Source organism: Tachypleus tridentatus, chromosome 13 (genome assembly GCF_004210375.1).
Source record: "Tachypleus tridentatus isolate NWPU-2018 chromosome 13, ASM421037v1, whole genome shotgun sequence".
Taxonomy (NCBI): Eukaryota; Metazoa; Arthropoda; class Merostomata; order Xiphosura; family Limulidae; genus Tachypleus; species Tachypleus tridentatus.
The window spans coordinates 59871075-59892620 of record NC_134837.1 but is presented as its reverse complement, the minus strand read 5'-3'; the positions used below and the strand labels follow the sequence as shown (position 1 = coordinate 59892620).

General features: G+C 32.9%; 1 protein-coding gene across 9 annotated transcripts in view; it reads right to left on the bottom strand.

Moving 5' to 3' along the window:
* Positions 1–21546, bottom strand: part of LOC143240562 (E3 ubiquitin-protein ligase SH3RF1-like) — a 68870-nt gene that overhangs the window by 37192 nt on the left and 10132 nt on the right. For all 9 annotated transcript variants that reach the window (XM_076483202.1, XM_076483205.1, XM_076483201.1 and 6 more), the window contains exons 3-6: positions 18881–18939; positions 16587–16803; positions 13863–13958; positions 422–462 (exon numbers count right to left, since the gene is read on the bottom strand). In XM_076483202.1, the coding sequence (XP_076339317.1) occupies positions 422–462; positions 13863–13958; positions 16587–16803; positions 18881–18939 (413 nt within the window). The remainder of the gene's footprint in view (positions 1–421; positions 463–13862; positions 13959–16586; positions 16804–18880; positions 18940–21546) is intronic.

Genomic DNA, 21546 nt, shown 5'->3' with positions numbered 1-21546 from the left:
GGTGATTGTCCTATGAAGAAATATTGAAATCTCAAAACATAGGTTTATAGTGGTCAAAACTCAACACTGTTACAGACAACTAAGTTGTGAAAATGCTACATAAATTTTTAACACAATAGAAATAAAGCTATTGAAAGCTTAGCAGTTACAAGAGCCATAAGTACTACAATCATTCATGAAATTTAACTAAAATTGTAGCTCTTGGTTTCACTTTACAAGTATCTTCCACCAGTTTTAGCCATAGATGAAGCTTGAATGAGATATCCTTTAGTTTCATCACCAAGAGTGAAATCAGTTAAGAACACAGATAACTGAAACATGAGCTTTATATCATCTCTTTGTTCATACAAGTATTACAGAGTCAAATAACTACTTTTTATCTCAGGAAAAATTATCATATGTTAATTATAAAACCACTTACTTTTCTGGGAGTCTAATTAATGCTCTAGCTGCAGAGTTCATCTGAAACAGAGAAATACACATAAAATAGACTCTATTTTTCCAAAATAGTCCACTTAAAATATCACTAAATTATATCTTTTTCATTAATCAACAGATTATTTAAATTAATTCAGATAGTACTATAAAGACATTAAAAACATTCAATTACTCAAATGTTAAAATTATATTATTTAGCCCTTAATGTATGATTTTTAAACATCTTTTTGTAGTATCTATTTATGGAAGACATTTAGTTTTTACTCACTGTACAATTTAAAAATAAAATGTCTTTATTACATAATTTTGAAACATCCTCAGTATCTATTGCAGTTGTTTTAAACATTAGTTTAGTGTTTACTTTAGGAGTTTGAAATATTTTTTAACTTATAAAAGACTTTACAAAACACATCTATTTAGTGTTTACTGTAAATTTTAAAATATTTTTCTACTGATTCCTTTGGAGTTTAAAACATTTCTTCTGAAATATTCCTTAATAATGTTAAGTTTTCAGTATGAAACATCAAAATGTACCTATCTCCTGTCATTTTCAATGAATTACCTATCTGGTATTCAAAATTAATCCTAATTAATAATAATGACTTTGTAAAAGATCAAAAAATTTCAAATGGTAGATGAAACAAACTGAAAAGAGAGGCATCAAGTGAAAAGTAGGGATTGTATTTTAGTAAAGAAAATATACACTACTTAATTTGTAAAATTTTGCATTAATAAACAAGAAAAGAACAACCATAGAAAGAGACATCTATCAAGCAAATTGTTTTCTGGTAAATGTTTACCTACCAATTGTAAAGAGTTGTACAAAATGTACGTATATTTACCCAACACTTGTACAAGTGAACTTCCATCAAATGTACATACTTTTACCCAAGCCCATATAGCAAATCTCACAACTGGAGGATCAGTACCCTTCCAACAAAGTAACATCATATCTTTGTTATCACAAATCACAAAATGTAAACATAAATTTTTTATTGCAGCTAGTGTTTTTACTCTTCTGATGCATAAAACATAAGACCAAATAAAATTCAAATAAGCAATAAGTTTTCATGATTTTTTTTTTTATGAGCAAAAGCTCTGATCATCTCTTCTATTTTGTTCTCCATCCATATTTACTGACATGCGTGTGCTCTTGCTCTGATGGTAATGAAATAAGTGAAGAAAAAAACAAAAGTAAAATCTTAATCTTGATATTCTGATGGTGATATTTCTGTTTCTCTTCTCTATTTGATTCATATTTCTTCCCTATTCCTTCCACATTTTCTTTCCTTTTTTTCTTTTCTTTCCTTTTATCTCCCTTTCTTTTTTTCAATCTCATCTGAAAGCATATGGTTTTCTCTGAAGTGAGGGGTTAAATGATTCCCTTTGCCTTGCAGACATGCTTTTACACAACACTAGTAAAAGTGAAGCTTCCATCAAATGTATGTACTTTTACTTAACAGTTGTAAGGCAAAAGAGTTTCACAAAATGCATTTAGTTTTACATAACAACTGTTAAATGAAGTGTTCTACAAAATGCATGTATTTTCATCTAACAATTATAAATTGAATTATTCTACAACATGAGTGTACTTGTTAATCCTCTTTCCATGGACATCTTTTTCTCTGCATATCATGAGGTTTGGGCAACTCTTATTCAAAACTTAAACTACTATATTTTCATAGAATACCAATAAATATAGCATGAAAACGTAGCCAATAACCCATATTTTAGTATAATACAATAACTATATTGGCAATAGAAAAACAAAATCATGAACTTCCCCCAGTATGAGAATTGTGACGTTTTTCCTGTATGCATCCACCCTTCTTTAATTTATTTGCTACCCCTCCAAGAAGAATAAAATTTAATGTTACTTAATCATTATAATATTAACATCACCCAGGCATAGCATAATTTTCCTTGCCTTCAATTACATATGGTTACTGAGCCATCAAATAGAAAATTGGACTCCAGTTGCCAATAAAGATTGCCAGTAGTTCTCTCTAGCATTCAATATTTTATTTATAACCAATAAAAACCAAGGATTCATCTATAAATTTATGTATTATACTATATTGTTTCCTGTACAGAACATTGTCAGTTTTGCTTTCAGTTCATGCTTTTTTACATGTGAAACACAATGATGACCTCAGATGAATGTTTAACAGCTCTGATTGCATTGTTAAAACACTAAAAAGTTGTGACAGTTTTTGGACACTATCTGCTTTTTCCAATGTTGTTATTCTGTTATTTAATGCACTTTTTAATTATTTATTGCAACACTGCACCTAGTATAAAAATGTAGGGTTGTGTGTAATTGATAGCACACAACAAAAAAAAAAAAAGCCCAGACGTGTACTTTGTTTCTTTTCATCTACATTATTTGTTTATTAAAGTAACTAAAATTAAAAACAGCAAGTTTTTTTTTTAGTTTAATGGAAGTTAAATTAGGTAAAATAAATAATATTTCAAAAGCTCATAAGACTCATATGTAATTTGTTTGATAAAGCAACATTAACTGCATGCTCACCAAGTGATTTACAATTTATAAAAGACACAAATAGTAGTTAGACATGATTAAAAGAAAATCAAAACATAAATATAAACAGATGTACACTGTTACAGATTTAAAGCTATTTACTTTTACGCCACAATTTGAAGTCATTCTTAAAAGACAAAAAGAGTAATATAGATTTACTTTAATTTTTTGGTGGTTACAAGTTGAGTCAAATTTAGAAATCTCGTACATAGTACAAAAAATGAGAAAGTTTTACTGAAACATCTGAAACTTTAGATTTTAAAGATTACATAAATGAACTTTGAGATTTTTGAGATAAAGAAAATTATTTTTAATTTCCATATGAAAATTACCAGTGTGTTTTCTTATAGCAAAGCCACATAGGGCTATCTGCTCAGCCCACCAAGGGGAATCGAACCCCTAATTTTAGCGTTGTAAATCCGGAGACATACCGCTGTACTAGCGGGGGGTATGAAAATTACCTTCCACTCGTAATGGTAAAAAAGATGACTATATACATACTTTCAGAGACAAATCTTTAGTAAAAATATTTTTTTCTGTACAAATGTGTTGTAAGGCTTACAAAAATTTTGCCAAATTTTGTGAAGATATGTATAGTGTGTATTGAAATATATAGCCTGGAAACTATAATGAGTATGCAATGGTTATAAGGTCAACCAATCTGACTAACTGTGTAGCCAAAAGTACAGAAAATGTACATACATTGTGTGGAACAACAAAGGTACACACTTTCACCACACAAGTATCAAGTGTTCTATTAAGCATACGTACTTTTACTTGACTGTCAAATGTTCCATCAAACATACATACTTTTACCAAAATGTTGTTAACCCTTTCCATATGGGGTTATTCGAAATCATCAACAGTTTCTATAATTTTAATACGTCTTGGGTATCTTTACAAACTTTGGCTAACTTTCACTAAACATCACAAGTGTTTTGCAAACAGACAGTCATATTTTATTAATAACTATTCTTATTAAAGTCTTGCCCAGGAATGTATGGAGTTAAAGTGTTGATTGCTCATAGTAGAAAGTAAATTTCATGTTAAAATTAATAGCACTTTTCTTCATTTGAAAATTTCAAATTTCCTTTGGTAACCTCTAAAATCTCATGAATAAATATCACTTTTTCAGAAAAACTTTATATTTTATCTTTTATTTTCTCTACACTGACTTTATTGGGATTAAGTCAATTTGTTTGACCTTGTAACCACCATGAAAAACATGAAATAAATTGAAATTATCCACTTTTCTTTGAAAGACTACAGATTTTAGCAGGAAATTGTAACTTTATTCAAAGTAGCTTAAAGCTCATAACAGTCTATAATTGTTTATAGTTTGTTTCTGTTTCATTGCCCTTTGAACTGTGTCTAACTAATTATCCTGCCACATAAATTCTAAATAATTTACTAAATACATTACTCATGTTACTATAATGAATGACAATAAGGCTCAAGCAGTTTGCAAGCATGCCTTGTGAACAATTTGTATTGCTGTTTATCATTATCTAACCCAATAATTTTATATATTTGTTATCAGTATAACAATAAGTAAAAAATAAATATATATATATATATATATATTTAGTTCTTACCTTGACCTCTTGTTTTCTATTGCTGGTTGCCAATGACACTTAAGCCTACTTTTTTCTTACACACACACTAAAGATACTAGTGCACAAAATATTTTTCATTTACTCACATAATGTACCCACAGACATAGAATAATGAAATACAGAAAGCAAGTAAATATCCTATAACTCTCATAATTTAACTGACTTTCTAACTATGGGATAAGAGCCTTAAAATAATGTCCTAGTCTTCTCTGACACCATGAGACAAACTTTTAAACTGAAGATAAAATCAACAATACTCTGTACTAAAGAACAACATATGTAATTTGATATATTTGTTAAGCTGTATGTTTTAAAGCTTTACTTAACAATCTAAATTATGAGTTTCAAAAGGTACACAGTTTTACTTAAAAATTTAAGTTGTGTTGCAAAAGTACATAGTTTAACCTAGCAATTTAATTTGTCTCTCAAAAGTACATAGTTTTTCTTAATAATTTGTTACATTTCAACAGTACACAGTTTTCCCTATAATTTCATCATTGGTACCAACTTCTACTTTCATACTGTTAAAGCTCTCACCCCCTACATGCAATAATGTGAACTGCAAAAGAAGAGAGAAGACTTTGAAAAGCAAAGCTCTTATGAACTTTTACAATTGTTTAACATTATCATTTGTAGTAACATGGGTCAAACCAGATTTATCAGGATTGGCAAATAAAAGTTTAGTGATGTAGTTACCCTACAATTTTAAATTAGGCTTAACTGGTAAACTGATGCAGTTTTATGTTGAAACATGCTCAGTGTATGAAACTTTTCAAGTCTTATTGGGTATTTTACTAATTTCTATCCTGTACAATAAGTAATTTGTATTTTAATGTAATTTTGAAACTAGAAATGTTCTTATTTTTAGAACTGTATATAAGATAATAACTGTTTTTAAAAACATTGCAAATGTTTAATATAATTTGTTCTTAACTAACAGTGTTGACAATAGGCTATTGGTATTTAGTATTCAGTCTTAATTACATATTATTAAGTACAAATAACTGGTTATGGTTAGTGCAGGAATTAAACATTGAAAGTATAATTAAAGTATTCTACACAGACACACAGATGGAAGGTATAATTAACATAGCAGAGATGCAGTTTTCTTGTGCCCATAAAGTGAGGGCCACAACAAATGAAATTTAAACAGGATAACACAGAGTAAAGTTTAATATAGAAAATGTTACCATTATAATGCTAGAAGTATAAGAAATAAGACAGAGGACCTAAGGACACTGGTATAAATGGAGAATTCTGATTGTGAGTAACTAAAACATGGTGAAAAGTAGATTATTTTGATGGCAGAAGTTTCTTTGAAGTATAGGGTTATAGGCTATTTAATAGCGATGAAGTATTAAAGAGGGGTGGGGGTGGCTTTATACATAAATTATGAGTATATCATGTTGAAGGTGAGAATAAAGATAACAACAAGGAGGTTGAATCAAGTTGATAATAAAGATAATAGCAAGGAGGTTCAATTCATTTGGGTTTCTACTAGTGAATATAAACATAAAGAGTTCTTAGTGGTAATTTGTTACAGACCACAGATGATACTGATGAAATTAGTGAGAAAGAGAAAGAAATCTTGGTGTATTAGTTGATCAGTCTTTTAAGCCATCTAAGCAGTGTGTTGTTACTATGATATTAGGTTGCATCTACAGAAATATTGAATACAAGTCTAAATATGTTATAATTTCATTGTATAGGTCACTGGTTGTGTTCAGTCTTAAGGTCCATTCCTACAAAAGAAACTGAATTGTTGAAAGGAATTCAGAGTAGAGGATGAAATTTCTAAAATTACTTTCTCTTATAAAAAGAAGAGTTAGAGGTGATCTGACTGAGGTGTTTAACATTGTAAAGGGAAGTGATAGTGTTTGAGTTACATCTTTTTTCATATCTCAGGATAAGAATAGTAAGACTAGGAGACAAATTTTGGCAGGGCAGGAATAATCTTCAATTAAGATAGTTTTATTTTTCAAACAGGATTGTTGGCTTTTGGAATACGCTGCCTTTAGATGTTGTAGAGGCAGAAAGTTAAAGTGAGTTTAAGAGAAACCTTGATAGCTCTATACATGATAAGAGCAGGCTTTAAGATTTTAAAAAATGTATTTATTAATAGTTTTAGTTTAGAGGATGTAATAGGTCCCGTGTTGTTCCAAAACACTATGTTATGATGTAATCATTAGAAGACTACAACCCTCAACCAACAGGAGTGACACATCCTTGCACAGTACTCACCTTCAACATTTTATGTAAACCAAATGTTAATTGTTGATGAAGCAAACAGATACACTGGAAGGGGGGGAGGAAGGTTGGGTGGTTCTGTGGAGAGAATATTATCTACCTGAAATACATTTTCAGATAATGGAAGTGTTTTGGGTGAAAGGCTGCATCCATCTGAAGCAAGGAAAACCTTTCACCAACAGAATGACTGTTCAAAACATCCCAACAAAATAACTTTGTCTACTGCTAGTGTTCCAAAGTAGGTATAATGTGAAGGTGGCTCAGCTACCTAGTATACCACACAGGCATGAAAAATCACAAAGTGTAGCTAGAGCAACATGTCAAGCTAAGTATTATACCAGAAAGAAAGAAAAAAAATCAGATTCTTTAATGACAATAATGCATCCAGAGTAGAACTTGAGATTCATCCAGTTATTACAACTACTAAGAATAATTAGGTATTTGGAGCAGTCTGCACCACTCTTCTAAGTTGACACTCTCATCCTACTTCCAACCACAGGGTGCATCATGTACTCCCTGTCATGACCCTTGTAGCAGTTTAGCACTGAGGAACACAGGAAAACCAAAGAGGTTTGTAGACCAAACAGGAATCATCAGATCTGTGAGAAGGGGCAGATTGGTTGAATGGTTTCTGCAATCCACAACTCAATGCAAATTTTGGAACACAGAAGTACTCTCTTGATGACGAGTAACCCACTTGCTTTAAAAATGTATCTCAGAACAGCTGTTATGGGTACTTAACACTTTCATTGATAATGAGAGAAAAATGTTTCAACCTTCCAGATCACCTTAACCTGAAGATGGCCTAGGAAGGTCGAAACATTTTTCTCTCATTACACAGGTCAACAATTTTTTTCGAAATCTCAGTTGCATAAGATTTTTTTACTCATTCTTACCCTTTGTGACCTGCTAAATTCAAATATGAAAACGGTTCAGCTCTACATGCTCTAGTTTTAATGCAATTTTAAGTTTTTCATTCTAGTCGTTTGTGGTCAAATTAACACGTTTCCTGCGATGCCTATATTGGCAAACCGGCAACTGCTGCGATGCTCTTGTACATCTAACAGCTTCAGTGCTGCATGAGCTATGATAACGTGAGGTTGTCGTTACACTTGTCTCTAGCCTGCAACTTAGTTAAAGGTAAAACAATAGTGGGACACCGGTGGGTCCCATCGCAGGAAAGCGTGTTAATTACTTACACGTTTATGTTATCAACAGAGATATTAAAATTGTTTAGATTTTGTGGTCAAATTAATTACTTACACGTTTATGTTATTAACAGAGATATTAAAATTGTTTTGATTTTGTTTCAGATCTGATCATGGCTACAAGGAGGCGTCAATGTGAGAACAAGCGGACGCTTTCTGTTATATTTCGCGGATGCTTCACGCTTATTAGTCAAAGTAATATAACATCGTTTGTGAGGCGTGCTTATAAAGCATACTTTGGACTTGCTCTTGGTAACCAAGACAAGAAATGGGCCCCACATATTGTGTGTCATAACTGCGAGAGAAATGCTGCGTGACTGGACAAAAGGGAAGCGTAAGGGTTTACCTTTGAATTCCATGACCTGGCAGGAACCGATGGACCACACAACTGACTGCTATTTTTGTCTGGTCAATACAAAGGGCATTGGCAAGAAAAACAGACACAAAATCTCATATCCTAGTATCCCCTCAGCAATTCGACCTGCTCTGCACTCTGATGAGCTCCCAATCCCAGTTTTTAAAGGATTTCTTCCATCTGAAGATGTGGGTAGTGACCAAGAGCAAGAGACTGCTGATGAAACTCAAGAAATACTTTCAGAATGTGGCGATCCTTCTTATGAGACCCCACAGTCATTAACTCCTCAACCGTTTAGCCAGCCAGAGTTGAATGACCTTGTGCGTGATTTGGGTTTCTCCAAAAATGCAGCTGAAGTGTTAGCTTCCAGTATGCAAGAAAAGAATCAGCTGAGCCATACAACTAAAGTGTCATACTTCTAAAATCGGGAGCAGACTTTTGTGCCATTTCTTACAGAGGAGAATATGTTTGTTTATTGTCATAATATCTCAGGTCTTCTCCAGGAATTAGGGATGCCAGTTTTCCATCCAAATGACTGGCGATTATTTCTAGATTGTTTTAAGCAAAGTTTGAAGTCGTTCTACTTCATAATGGCAATGTCTATGCAGCTGTTCCAATTGGACACTCTGTGTATTTCTGAGAGGAATATAATGACATTAAGACTGTGATTGACCTACTAAAATACCTCGAGCACAACTGGACAATTTGTGTGGACCTCAAAATGGTTAATTTCCTCCTAGGTCAACAAAGAGGATTTACAAAGTACCCTGCTATCTTTGCATGTGGGACAGCCGAGCTCGAGAAAAGCACTGGAACCAGAAGAAGCGGCCCATACATTGAGACTCTGAAGGCAGGTATGCCAAATATTGTCAACGATCAATTGTCAGTCGAGAAAAGATCATATTTCCTCCTCTCCATATCAAGCTGGGCTTGATGAAACAGTTTATGAAGGCGTTGAATACTGACGGTGAATGCTTCCAACACATATTTTCTGTGCTCCCTGGTTTGTTCTTCGAGAAGATCAAGGCAGGTGTTTTGATGGACCACAGATTCGTGTGCACTTGTGCGTGATCAAGAATTTGCCAGAAAGATGAACGACAAGGAAAGGACTGCATGGCTTTCATTTGTGGCGGTGATGGCAAACTTTCTCGGCAATAGAAAAGCTGACAACTATGAAACCCTTGTAGCGAATATGTTGTCAGCTTTTGCGATCTTGATGTAACATGAGTGTCAAACTCCATTACCTGTACAGTCATCTTGATAGATTCCCTGAGAACCCAGGAGCTGTAAGTGACGAGCAAGGCAAGCGGTTCCATCAGGACCTCAAGACCATGGAAGAGCGTTACCAAGGGAGATGGGACAAACATATGATGGCAGATTACTCCTGAGCATTAAACGAGAATGCCCTGAGACAGTCCACAAGCGCCAAGAGCTACAAGCTGAAATTCATACCTGAGTAGACTGCAATTGAGCTTTGCCTCCTCATAGTAGCAAATGTCTTATCTACTAATCAGTTTTATATAAATAAATTGAATTATAACTTAATATAAAATTGAATTTATATAAATAACTTGAATACATTTATACTATCTTGCATTTTCTTTTTTATTACCTAGCTATATTAAAGAGTTTTATATTTTATCACATATTTTTCATGATAGACTACGACGTCAGTGTGATGATGACGAAATTTTGAGATTTTCAAATACCTTGATTGCAAAAAAAGTAGAGCACTGAGAAAAAAACTAACTTCAGATCTGAAATCAGGGCAAGAAATTATGTAATACCAAGTGTTTGATATAAATGCAACAAAAACTTTGTTGACCAGTGTTATCAATAAAAATGTTAATGCCCATAACAGCCATTGCAAAATACAGAAGTACTCTCTGTAAGACAACAACAGCCACTCAGTAGGTTCCTGCATCTCATTTCTTTATTAAAACCAACTCAACTCCTTAGATCAGAAAGATTGGAGAATGTCAATATGAAAAATACAAAACTTAGAAGTTGATGACACCACATGTAATGTACTAATGTGACCAAAATGTGTCTAGGACTGTTCACATCCCCACATATAATATAATAACATGACCAGAAAGTGTCTAGGATTGATAAACTTTGTAGAATGGACAGCAACTGCCTGTTGTGGAGACACAAGTGTAGAGGACGAAGTTTTAAAAATCTTACACCTTTCGTCTTCATAAAAAGATGAATGTGATGGATGAGACACAGAAAAGAGGAAAACTGCCATCTCTCATAAAGAAACAGACAAAAGATAAAAAAGCAGATTTCAGACTGTATTTTGTAAGAAGGATAGAAAAGGTAGGTGATTTATGCATTTTAGCAATGCAGCTTTGTGAACTGTTGAGAACAGCATCTCTAGTACTTAGCTGTTTCTTCACACCTTACACATAAGTTCAATGAACAGTTAAACTGCATTTAAATTATAGTTAATTATGTATTATTTGTATTTTAAGTTTCGTATTTGAAAGGTTTAATGATTTCTTAAATTTATTCTATGCTTTGCCTCAATCAAGCAGTATTCATAAAGTCAACAAGCATAAACAACATTTTGCTGGAGGCTAAACCATCCCTGTTGATATTAATGTTATATTATCTGTGAGCATCTGTTGATGAGTGTCAACATAAATAATCAAAAATGAAGAAAAATAATAATTTATATTAACATATTATATAAAACACAATGAAATGAGACAACTCGCATGATCCAAAGAAGATATAAGAAGACTATTCTAGAAAATAAATAGATTTCCATTTCTTTGTTTTAAACATTTCACTGCATTGTACATTGATGATAACAGAGTTAATAATATAGTAGAAAAAATGGAAAACATTTACCTAAAAAAAAAAAAACTTTTCAAAGTTCAAGAGTTTATTCTTGAATTTTGTGCAAAGCTACACAAGAGCTATCTGAACTAGCGATCCGTATTTCAGTAGTAAAAGACTACATGGAAGGCAGATACTCACCACCACCCACTGCCAACTCTTGGGATTCTCTTTTACCAATGAATAATGGAATAGTATGTAACATTATAATACTCCCATGGTTGAAATGACAAACATGTTTTGTGTGACGGGGATTCAAACCAGTGACCCTCAGATTACAAGTTGAGCAGCCCTACCACCTGGCCATGTTAGGTCTGGAGGCCACTGAAGAAGATATAAATGGGTATACCCAAAGATATAAAAGACTCTTGAGAAATTAGAATCCCCAAAATAAATAAAACAAAGGGAAAAAGGAATGCCAGTCTTGTTAACCAGAAGCTATAAGTTTCAGAGCCCCAAGAAGGTTACTCAGATGACCCATCAAACAAGTTGATAAAGATCCTCAAATAAATTAGATGATGAAAAGAAGATAAAACTAGCATATAAGACTTTGAACAGCCAACCTAAATGAACAGATTTCATACTGGGAGGTTACAGAAAATGTTAGCTCCCAGAATAAGACTAGGAAAAATCAATCTTTCATATAGTTGTGAAAATGCAGACTAAAAAAGTGCATCTTTTGTGTAAAAGCTCTTGGAATTTAGTTGAAAACAGATGAAGTTAAAGTCAGAAAGTATCTGTGGGAATTAACTGTCTTTTACAAAAGAAGTATATATGGATGTGCAAAGTGATAACTACTCTCAACAAGACAGGAATTACCAGGTGGCTATAGAAACAGGAAATTTTCAAGCTCCTGGATAGCTGGTCTATTGAGGATAAGAACACAGGGAAGAGGCCAGATGATGAGGAGAAAGACAGGGAAAGATCTGACAAGGCTTACTACTGGGTTTTTCTGGACCTAGATGAGTGAAAAACAGAAAATGTAGATATAAATGCTGATGATATTCCTCACCTCAAGTCTCCAAAAGAGATCTATAATTTAGAGTGTCAAATGTGTTGCCCAAGATAAGAATGAGGTAATCCAGATAAGACATGCTGACAAAACAAAGCCCAAATAAATCAAGTAACTGCTTAAAAATAAATAATGGCAGCAGTGAGTACAGGTAAGTATGAACTTCTTTAGTAAAGACAACAGGATCAATATGCACAGCCAAAAAACAAAAGGCTAAATCGTAGAGATAAGTAAGAAGGTGGGTAAGCTGTTAACAAAGATGAGTTGACTGAAGTTTCCTCTTTGTGTTGATGAAAAAACAATTTGCATAAACATGAAAATCAGGAAAAAAACAAAAATCCTACTTTTGAGGTGCATGCAATAAGCTTGTTCAAAAACCAGCATAATCAACTAGAGTAAGAGGAAAAAAAAAAAAAACATGTTTGAGTAATCAGAGAAGTGAAGAATAACACGGATATATAAACCAGAAGCCCAGGCAGTCTAATCCAAAACCGTAAAAAATGTCACACTTAACAGAAGCAACAAAAGCAGGGGGCCATGAGAGCTGGATCCAAGATAAATAAGATGGAACCAACCACTTGATGCACAATGGGCAGGAGGGGTTAATATTGCTCACCATCAGGATACCTCTATTCACTACTAAATAATACAACTCCCACTGAAGAGTGTCTGGACTTCAAGAAGCATCAGAAATGTGGATACAAGAATTCTTAATTAATAATATTCATACAACTAAATTAAAATTATTAGGATAATTATTTTTTCTTTTTCATCCCTAGTTGTTCAATTGTTTTCCCTCATCCATTCACATTTTCTACTATTATGATGTGACAGGGTGAATATAGTTGACAGTATGGTTAAAATAAAATGTGCAATATAATATTACTTGCTGGGATAAGACCTCTTATAACAACTTCATGCAGTAATAAAAACATTTTGACAATAGCTTATATATAGTAAAAAAACGGCTGGTATGGATAAAGAAAACACTATGTAGAGGAGCGAACAATGTTTCGACCTTCTTTGGTCATCATCAGGTTCACACCCGTTATACCAAAAATGCTCGTCCTTTCAGCCATGAGGGCATTAAGGAAACAATCCATCCCATTATTCGTTGATAAAAAGGTAGCCCAAGAGTTGGTAGTGGGTGGTGATGACTAGCTGCATCCCTCTTGTCTTACACTGAAAAATTAGGGACAGTGAGCACAGATAGTTCTTGTGTAACTTGGCATGAAATTCAAAAATAAACAAACAAAAGAGTTGTGCAAGAGTTGGCAGTGGGTGATGATGACTAGTTGCCTCCCGTCAAGTCTTACACTGCTAAATTAGAGACAGTTAGCGCAGTTTTCTCGTCATCACAGATTTTGACAATAGTATTAATGTGGTGTTAGCTACCTGCTCTGTTGTAACACAGTTTGGTTAAAGGAGTCATCAAAAGTATGTACTCTTCAAGTCAAAACCACCTCTACATTTCCAAAAATGTTCACCACTTCCTACTACTAACTCCATCAAAGACTAAACAACTAAACAGGAACTATACTGTCATGCCAACAAACAAGTCATGCTACATTTCAGTATATTTCAAAACAAAGCTCACCTCTACAAATGAAATAGGAAATATACCTATCCTTTCTCCCAGTTTTCCTTCTGCCCAGTTCTCATCAATCTGTCTAATAACAGTGATTATATCACCCTGGAAATAATATAATAATATTTGTTATTATTAAATTAATTATTTTGTTTTAATTATTTTCAAAAAAAATTTTACTAAATAATTGTTTCCTTAGGTATGTTGTTAGAAACTAATTAAAGAGAAGCCTCTGAAATGATACTTACAATGTAACTCTATCCACAATATAAACATATATTTACTGACACCTTCACATAATAATACCAGCATATTTAACAAAATCAAAGAGTAACATTGAGATAGAATAACTACAAAGATCCAGAAATAATAATGTTGAAAATTTCAACTACTCTTCTTTAAACATCTTTGCGTTTTATTATCTATACTGTGGTCGTTACCAAAAACTACATTGGAATACAATGGAACACTTACTCCATTACTCACAAATTATTTTGACTGTATCAGTTATTTTGTTATTCTACACAACAACAAAGTACAAACTCACAGATAAATAAGTTATTTCACTGTTTAAACGTATCTCTAATTATACAAAACAGTTTATAAATTCACTTGATATGAACCTGATATAAAAATTAAAGCTTCTCATGACAGTATTAAGGTCATTTATTTGCAGTTACACATTTCATGCTTCACTGATCACACTGCATTATATAATATAATGTATTATATAATATACATTAATACTATTTTTCTATTGTATATCATTTTGCATGTCCAAAGGCACGAGTATTCACAACCTTAAAAATCCTTATACGATTCCTTTTTCAATAAAGATTTCTGTAGCTATAAAATTGACATAACACAATTACAATATCAGTAAGAAGAAATGCCAACAGTAACTATATATGTATACATCCCAGGTCTCAAATACATATTTCCAATCACACCATAGTGAGCATTCAAGTGTAGTACTGCAAAACTTCTTTAAATTTTGTAATGGGAGAAAAATGATACAAAGAATTGTTGGCTGGTTGTTTACACGATTTAATGATTAGCTCCTCCCCGTTATAGAATAACTGGCATTTTATTTGCACTATTTGAAGCTTAGCTCCTCCCTCCTCAGTTGAATAACCAATCTTTATTTCCTAAAATATACAGTAAAGATTACCTCAACTGTTAAGGCTCTTCATTGTCAATAAAACAAACAGGTGGAATAGTGAGAACAAACGCATCTACAAAGAGGTAATTTTATACCTGAAATCCATTGGTATTTTGAAGTTAACATTTTCCTTACCAGATAATGTATTTCTGATAAATACCTTTCCAAAGAAAAAGCTATCTTCCCAGGGTGTCTGCCTTAAATATTTTCATTCCCCAACCTTTAGGCAGTACCTGCTTAAACTCATGTGATTTCTCATGATTTACATTACTTTCCAATAATGTTATAAAACATCCAATCACAAAGACAGGACAAGTAATCATCAGCCAACCACTTTACCAATTAATATGTATAAGTGATGATGTGAACTCAATAATGTTATGTTGAGAATTACGGTGAGTAACTAATTTGGAAATGTAACTTAACTGCCAAAATAGCAAGAAATTGTCAGTCATACAGCATTTGAAAAGGGCATATTTAAAGTTGCATGGGCAGTTTTGTAGCCACATACATTCATGGTGTCAGAAAAACTATTAATTATCACTGGACCCAATAGGTATTCCATCTATTTGATCATAATTACCATCTTTAAAGAGGAAATAATTTAACTTTGTAGAGAGGGCAAGAAGTACCAAAAATTTTTTGCAAACCAAATCAAGATAAAAATCAGGGTCAGAAAGAAATTGAGATATCATTAACTGCAGCAGGTTTAGACTATCATTAAGCCTGCTTACTTTGCATAATTTTAATCATCCAAAAAAACAAGTGAGGTAATCAGTTCATTACACATTCTTAGAATTTATATCATAAACAGCTAATGCACATTTAAAATTCAAAATGTTCACTCTTGTTAGCATATCACCAGTATTGAGAAAGAGGTAAAGCTATTCAAACAAGGTAAAGAAGCCTTAGTTTTGTGTTAAGATATTGTAAAAAAAAAAGTTTTATTCAGTGATTAATAGTTTACTGAACCAATACATGCTCAGTGTGAATGCTTTCTTGACTAGATGTCATCCATTCCTCTATCTATATCACTCTCAGCTGCACATATATCTTTCAATGATAAACATTATAAAGGCAAAAATGTTGTGCTCACAAACCAAGTTTTATTGTTAAACCTATATACTGGATTAACAGTCAACAACACAGAACACAATAAGAAGTCAATATCAGACATTAATTATTCATCCTTAACAATAGGTAAGTAGTCAATAGAACAAAAAACGTCGAGTCCGAAAACAGGATAGGTAGTAAACATCTAGCTCTAAGTAGTCACTAGGTAACAGTATTATCATTCATCATGTTAACTTAACATTTTCAAAAAAAAAAAAAAAGGTGTGTGTGTGTGTGTGTGTGTAAAATAACATACATACACTTATACAAAAGTAAAAGAAAATATGTTTATCTACAGAAAAGGTGAAGAACAAATTATTTTAAATGAAGCTTAAACCTAACTACTAGGCAAGGAAGAACCATAAAAACTTGATAACCTTAAAATTAATTCCTGGCTTCAGATTAGAACAACAAATTAAATATTGTTTATAAGAACACAAATAGAGCATATACATCACCTTAGAGAATGAGAGGCTGTCTCTTTCATCTCTGTCTGAGCTGAGGTAAAAACCATAAAGTGCTTTACATTGTGGCAAAGGTGGTGGAAGTGGCACCAGGATTTGAACATGGTTGGCAGGAAAGTAACCATACTTCCCATTTGCCTCCCCATAATACCAATTCTGGTCAACCCATCTGTGTAGAACAATAAGGTCCCCATTCTTAAAACACAAGTCCCTTAAGGAAAAGAAAAATCATAAAATTTAAAGAAGGTGAAAGAAATATATTAACACAAGCAACACAAATAATCAATCATTTTTAAGCAATGCTAAATATACTTAAACATAAAACACTACACTTTACAGAAATTAGTGAATATACATGCCCATATCTTAAATAGAGTAAAATACTACTGAAGAATCTTTTATTTAAGAACAATTTATCATCCTTAGGTATCAGGAACACATTACCTCCTGCTTATTAGAGATGAACTAAATAATTAAACCTCATCACTTCTGACAAAAACTACAAGTGGTGGTATCAAGTACATTTTCTAATTACATTATCTTAGATACTTTGATGATCAAATCTTAAACATCCTTACCTATGTTATATCTAACACACATTCTGTGTGGCTGAGCACACAAGTAACAACCATTAGAACTACTACAAAATGACACTTCATTATTTTGTATCTTTTTAATTCAATTTACTTACTCTTACATTTTGGACACACTTTACTATATTACAAAAACCCAGTATATATGTTATCAATACCCACCATATTTTATAAAACACACCTGTGAACCACCTAACTGTAACACCATAAACAAATGAGAGTAAAATTCACAAGATAACATTAAGTACACTCTCAATAATAACGTAAAACCCATGGCCAACAACAACACACCGTCATAAAAACTTACTAGTGGAAACCTACTGTATAATAACGTAAAACTCATGGCCAACAACACACTGTTATAAATTTACTAACAGAAACCTTGTCTATAATAACGTAAAACTCATGGGCACATAGTGTCATACACTTATTCATTTAAATTAGTACATTACTTTACATACAACATGAGAATAAAAAGCTGATAAATAACAATCAAGATATCAGAGTGACTTTATGTTACAGATTAATAGTTTTATTTTTTCAATAAATTTATTTTTCAGTTCAGTTCAATTGTGAAATCATAAGAGCAAGTTTCACACGGTAAAATTATTACTACAATTTGCCAACATATTTAGTTACATTCTAAATTTTGTTACCAACATTTTCAATCAACTTTCAAATGTTAAACTCTCTGCAAATCAGCCTTTAAATACACTTTCTGCAGTTACATCTCACATATAATTACATATGGATAGTTTACTTCAATGCTGAGGCTCTTAACAACACAAACAAATGTACAAGTGTGTTATACCTTTTATCTAACTTAAACTAAACACCCAATTAAAAACAATGTATGGTTCTGTGTATACTGAGTTTCATCAAACACTGAATAACTATTATAACTGAAGGTGTTTTTGGCCTTCAAAACAAAGCTTCTAAATTTTGTTTAATACTATATAACAAAATGAATTTAAACCATATCAAAAAGTTTTATCATACAGTTAAGAAAATACTACCATTATAGAGTCGCACAACACCATTCTTACTGCTACTACATTGGTGCATAATTAGACATGCATTCACAAAATCAAATTTGCTAAGTATACAGAAAAACTACCGAAAAAAACAGTTACAAGGGCTTTCTGATCTTAAAAATGGCAAATTATATCACTGAACAATACTTTTCACGAATAGTTTAGGTAGAATGCCATAATATTATTCATACTCCTAACTTAACGTAGGTTTCTATATGGCCAGACTTTAAATCCCTATAGTTATTATATACACATGACCAATATAATAGAATTAAATGTAGGTTTTAATTTACTGGTCAAAGCTGTGTTGAATATCCTTGTAAAGATAAAACTAGAGTCCATGACAAAATGCAGAACAAATAAAAGAATACACAAGGCATCTAAATTGTAATTAGATTTTCAATTTTACTTTTGGTGAAAAGGAAAAAAATATGTAATATAATAATTAAACAGCTAGTATGTTGTATAATATCAAGTAATAGATCATATACAATTCACATGCCTAAATTAATTTAGGTTACTGTATGGCGAGTTAAAGAATTGTTCCAAAAACTATTAATATAAGTTATTCACTGTCCACATTCAGTTTCCTTTTTTATTCAAGCTAAGTCTAGTATGTGAGCATCTCATATTTCTTAATGCTTGATGAAATTAATCTCACCTTGGTTCTTTAGATTCATAGGAATGAACTGCTTTGGCACATGGTATGTGATAACTGATCTGAAACAAAAAAAAACAACAACAAAAAAAAAAAACTTATTGTTGCATCTTGCAATATTTAATATTAACACTAGTGCAAGCTATGTTTTGCAGCAAAAACATTTAATTACTTTACATAAGGAAATGTGCAATCACTGAGACCACCTCTCTTCCAAAGCTAACTGCAGCCTTTCTCAGGCGATGATTTAACAAAAATTTCATTACACAATAATTCATTAAGCAAAATTAATAAGTTTTCTTAAAAACCAAGCCCTCATTATTAATACTAACAATGTTAAATTTGAACAACTTCATAAACATGCAGTATATTTTAAAATTCACACCTCCTAGTGGTAACTAATTTCTAAAATAAAAGGGTCAGTTATACAAAACTAGTTTAGTAAACATTACAATAAAACAATAACAACAAACTTGTTCTCAAATATGAGTATTGTTATCACTTCTAAACTCACTTGCCCAAATCAAAACTAAAATTATATAAAAATTTTTTTCTGCTCAATAACATAAAGCAAGCCCTCTTCAGGAACATAGCATCACACCTTTTGTTACAGCAAGCCTTCTCTACAAACATAGCATCACACCCCTTATTAGAGCAAGCCTTCTCCACGAACATAGCGTCAGACCCCTTGTTTGAGCAATTAATTTTCTACTTCTGCACAACAGTACACCTTTGATTGGTTGGTTGGTTGGTTGAATTGGTGTTTTATAGCACAAAGCAGATAGGCTATCTATGTCAAACATCCAGTAGAAAGTTAAAATTAAAGTAAAATTGGGAAATTTATAAAAGGAAATTAAGGTAAAATAAAACAAAGTTAAAAAAAGCATAAAACCAATGTTTACATCTAGTCTACAGCGTGAAGAGAAAACCTACAGTAATACAAGTTGTAGAGGTCTTTCAGTAACATAACTGTAATTATCATAACCGCCAGGAAAACTAACAGGTAAGTACAAAAGCCACCATCAGTCACCTGAAGTTGGCCTTTCCAGTCCTGGTTCAGAGTTATTTGACATTATGGCCATTTTCAAAAAGTAAAGTAATAAAAGTTTTAAAAGACTTGTAGCAAAATTTTAATAATAACTTGCCAGGGTGACTAACAGGTAGTTTGAACAGCAGCATTCATCAACTGAAGTTAGCCTTTCCAATCCTGGTTTAAAGTTGTTTGACTTAATGGCCATTTTCTAATTTTAAATCGAACTAGATGGAATGTGATTCTTAAAAGGGAGCCACAAAAAAGAAAAAGGTTTAATGTATAAATTAAAAAACTTAAATTGCATTAAAAAGACTGATGGCCTTTAAAAAACTAAACACATTTCCAAGGTGGACAGTGTCACCATCACGAATAACAATGTCTAACGTTATGGACAAACCTTGGAACAGAATATGGTTAAAACAGCAACTGTGCAAAGACAGCATCAAGGTCTGATTGATCACGTCTCTCCAGGCAACAGGTAGAGAGAACAAACAGTAATTGTACGACCCAAGGAAACACGGATGGCTACGGCCTCCAAAGATATGTCAAGTGGCAAAGACGGGGTGGGCACATGCTGATCAACCAATAGTGCCACCCCTCCATGTACTCATTCATCATGCAGCCTGTCATTTCTGTACAAAGAAAACTGCTAAAAGGTGACTGTATCAGCAGGTTTCAGAAATGTTTCCTGTAAGGAGAAACATACAGGATGGTAGGAAGCAACCAGTGTTTTGATGTCATTCAGATTAGAATGTAAACTCCCCGACAGTTCCATTGTATCAAAGTGGCCATTTTTATTTATGTGTAGGTGAACTGGGTGGAGAACCCTTCTGTTTATGACCACATCTTTTTTCTTTACTGTCTTCATTCAAGGGAGGTCTATCGACCTCCATGGACCCTGCCCTAGGTTGATTGGGCAGGCCTTTACAGTTGGAAAAGGATTCCAGTGACTGAGGATGTGAACGAATGATTGTTTTGCATCATGGGGTGGGAGAAGAAGATGTATCTAAGGAAATACCTGTATCCAAAACCAAAGGAAGGGGATCTTGGGATTTGTTGAAATGTATGGAAGGAACAGAAATGAGTGTTTAAGTTGATTCATCAACCTTTTTAACCATGGAGGTCAAAAGACTTTTCATTTGTTTTGAGAACGATTCTTTTGGAGGCACAGAGAGATCTATCTCCCTCTGCACTTCCATGGTAGTAGTGGAACAAAGTGCAACAGTATATGTCTGACATAAAATGATGGACAGCAACTTGCAAGCTTCAGGATAAGTAATGTTATGAATCGTTTTCAAATGTTGTACCTCTTTTTCTTCCAACCATTTAGGGCAAGAATGAACGTAGGATGGGTGAGAGCCATTGCAACTGATGCAACGAGGGTCTGTTTCACATTTACAGGCATCCTGGTCCTTGCCACCACAAAGAGCATACATCAAGGAACCACAACATGACATCTTGGAGTGACTGAACTGCTGACACTATAAACATCTGAGAGGGCTTGGAATGAACCATGCAATTAAGATAACCTGCCTTGATGATGGCAGGTGGATGTGGTGATGTAAATGTGAGAATGAGGACATTCGTCATCATCATAATTCCATCTTTTCGAGTGGATATATACCTCACTGCAGAA